This window comes from Caenorhabditis briggsae, assembly GCF_000004555.2.
Source record: "Caenorhabditis briggsae complete genome, chrIV, whole genome shotgun sequence".
NCBI lineage: Eukaryota > Metazoa > Nematoda > Chromadorea > Rhabditida > Rhabditidae > Caenorhabditis > Caenorhabditis briggsae.
The window spans coordinates 14858884-14860358 of NC_013487.2; the positions used below are offsets into that span (position 1 = coordinate 14858884).

The 1475-nt window shown below is 40.0% G+C and overlaps 1 protein-coding gene across 1 annotated transcript in view; it reads right to left on the reverse strand.

The window, feature by feature from the left end:
* Positions 1–921: 921 nt before the first annotated feature.
* Positions 922–1475, reverse strand: part of CBG26825 — a gene marked incomplete at both ends in the record, with an annotated part of 8528 nt that continues 7974 nt past the window's right edge. Inside the window, one exon of the mRNA XM_045236227.1 lies at positions 922–1470. Within this exon, the coding sequence (XP_045099734.1) occupies positions 922–1470 (549 nt within the window). The remainder of the gene's footprint in view (positions 1471–1475) is intronic.

A 1475-nucleotide genomic window follows, 5' to 3' on the forward strand; every position in this document is an offset into this window, starting at 1 on the left:
CCCTCGGCTCAAAATCGTCGTAGAAAGCTGATTCTTGGCTCATTTTGAAGGAAAAATTTCAGATTTTTAAATAATCGATAGGACTATGAGAATCTAAAATTAATAAAAAATTTTATAGAACATTTTTGAAACAGCAATTTTTGGGGATTTTCTTATTTCACAACACTAAATTTATTAAGAATTTGATTGTTACCCTTTTTTTGTAATTTTTCGCAAAGTTTCTTAAAATCAGTTTTCGCCGAATTTTGAGTTTTCAATTGGCAGTTTTTTGTATTTTTTTTTGAAGTTTTGGGATTACGGTTTTTGAATGATCTGATATAATGAAAACACTTAGAATTTCCTACAAATCCCTTCTGAAATCAGCTCTCTACGATGATTTCGAACCAAGTTATGGCCATTTGAAGTTTTTGAGAGACGCAGAGAAACGAGACACGCTGCGTCTCTAACTCAAAACTTCAAACGACCGTAACTCGGATTAAAATTGTCCTAGAAAGCTGATTCTTGGCTTATTTTGATGGAATTTTTTTAGATTTTTGGGAAAAAAATCGCACTACAAGAATACCATCTTTTTCATTTTAAATTTGTTATAGAACATTTTTGAAATAGAAATTTTTCTTGTTTTCACAACACAACATTCATACGAAAAAAGGATAACAAAGGATTTTAGACCTTTTTCGAATTAAAAAAAAAATTAAAATTGGAAACCTATATAAAACATAGACTTTATTATGTCAGCAAAAAAATCGTAGATTCAGAAGACCGAGAATTTCAAGAAACAGGGAAGATTTTCAAAAAAAAAACCAGGACACTGGAGCGATACAAATTTCCAGGGAGAATTTCAAAGAAAAAGAAGAAAAAGAAGATCATTGGGACATGACATGGGCAAGATTACGGTATTTTGCTCATCAAATAAGACCAGGTTCACTGCTGACCCCGCGCATTTCTTCTATTTTCATATTCAGCCCATGTGTAAGTTTGTCCATTCATAATCACAAAATTTCCCTCTCCTAGCTGTCGCAGATCCTGTGGAGGTAGAGGCAGTATGGGCGGAGCCTGTGGGGGCGGAGCTTGAGCATCCCACATCGGTTGCTGGCGCCCAGGAGTCCTCTCAAAAACCCTATGCATTTGCAATACTAGCTCGACTTCACGTGCGCGTTGCTGTTCTGCTGTCAGAGGGGGCGGTGCCTGCTGTCGGGGCGGAGCCTGTTGAGCCGCTCTCCTCATTTCCTCTGGTGTATGCATCTGTCTGTGGATTTCATCGTCAAGGTCAGGCTCCGGAGCTGCTGGAGGGGGCGGAGCTTGAGCAGCACCTCTTCCCGTTTGCTCTGGCGTAAGCATCCATCTTCTCCAATATTGCGCTCCCAGAGTTGATGGGTGGGGCGGAGCCTGTTGTGGAGGCGGAGCTTCTTCTGGTTCTTTGGGTCCTTGGGAGACTTTGGGACGACACTCGGGAGCCTTCACCATATTACCCTGAA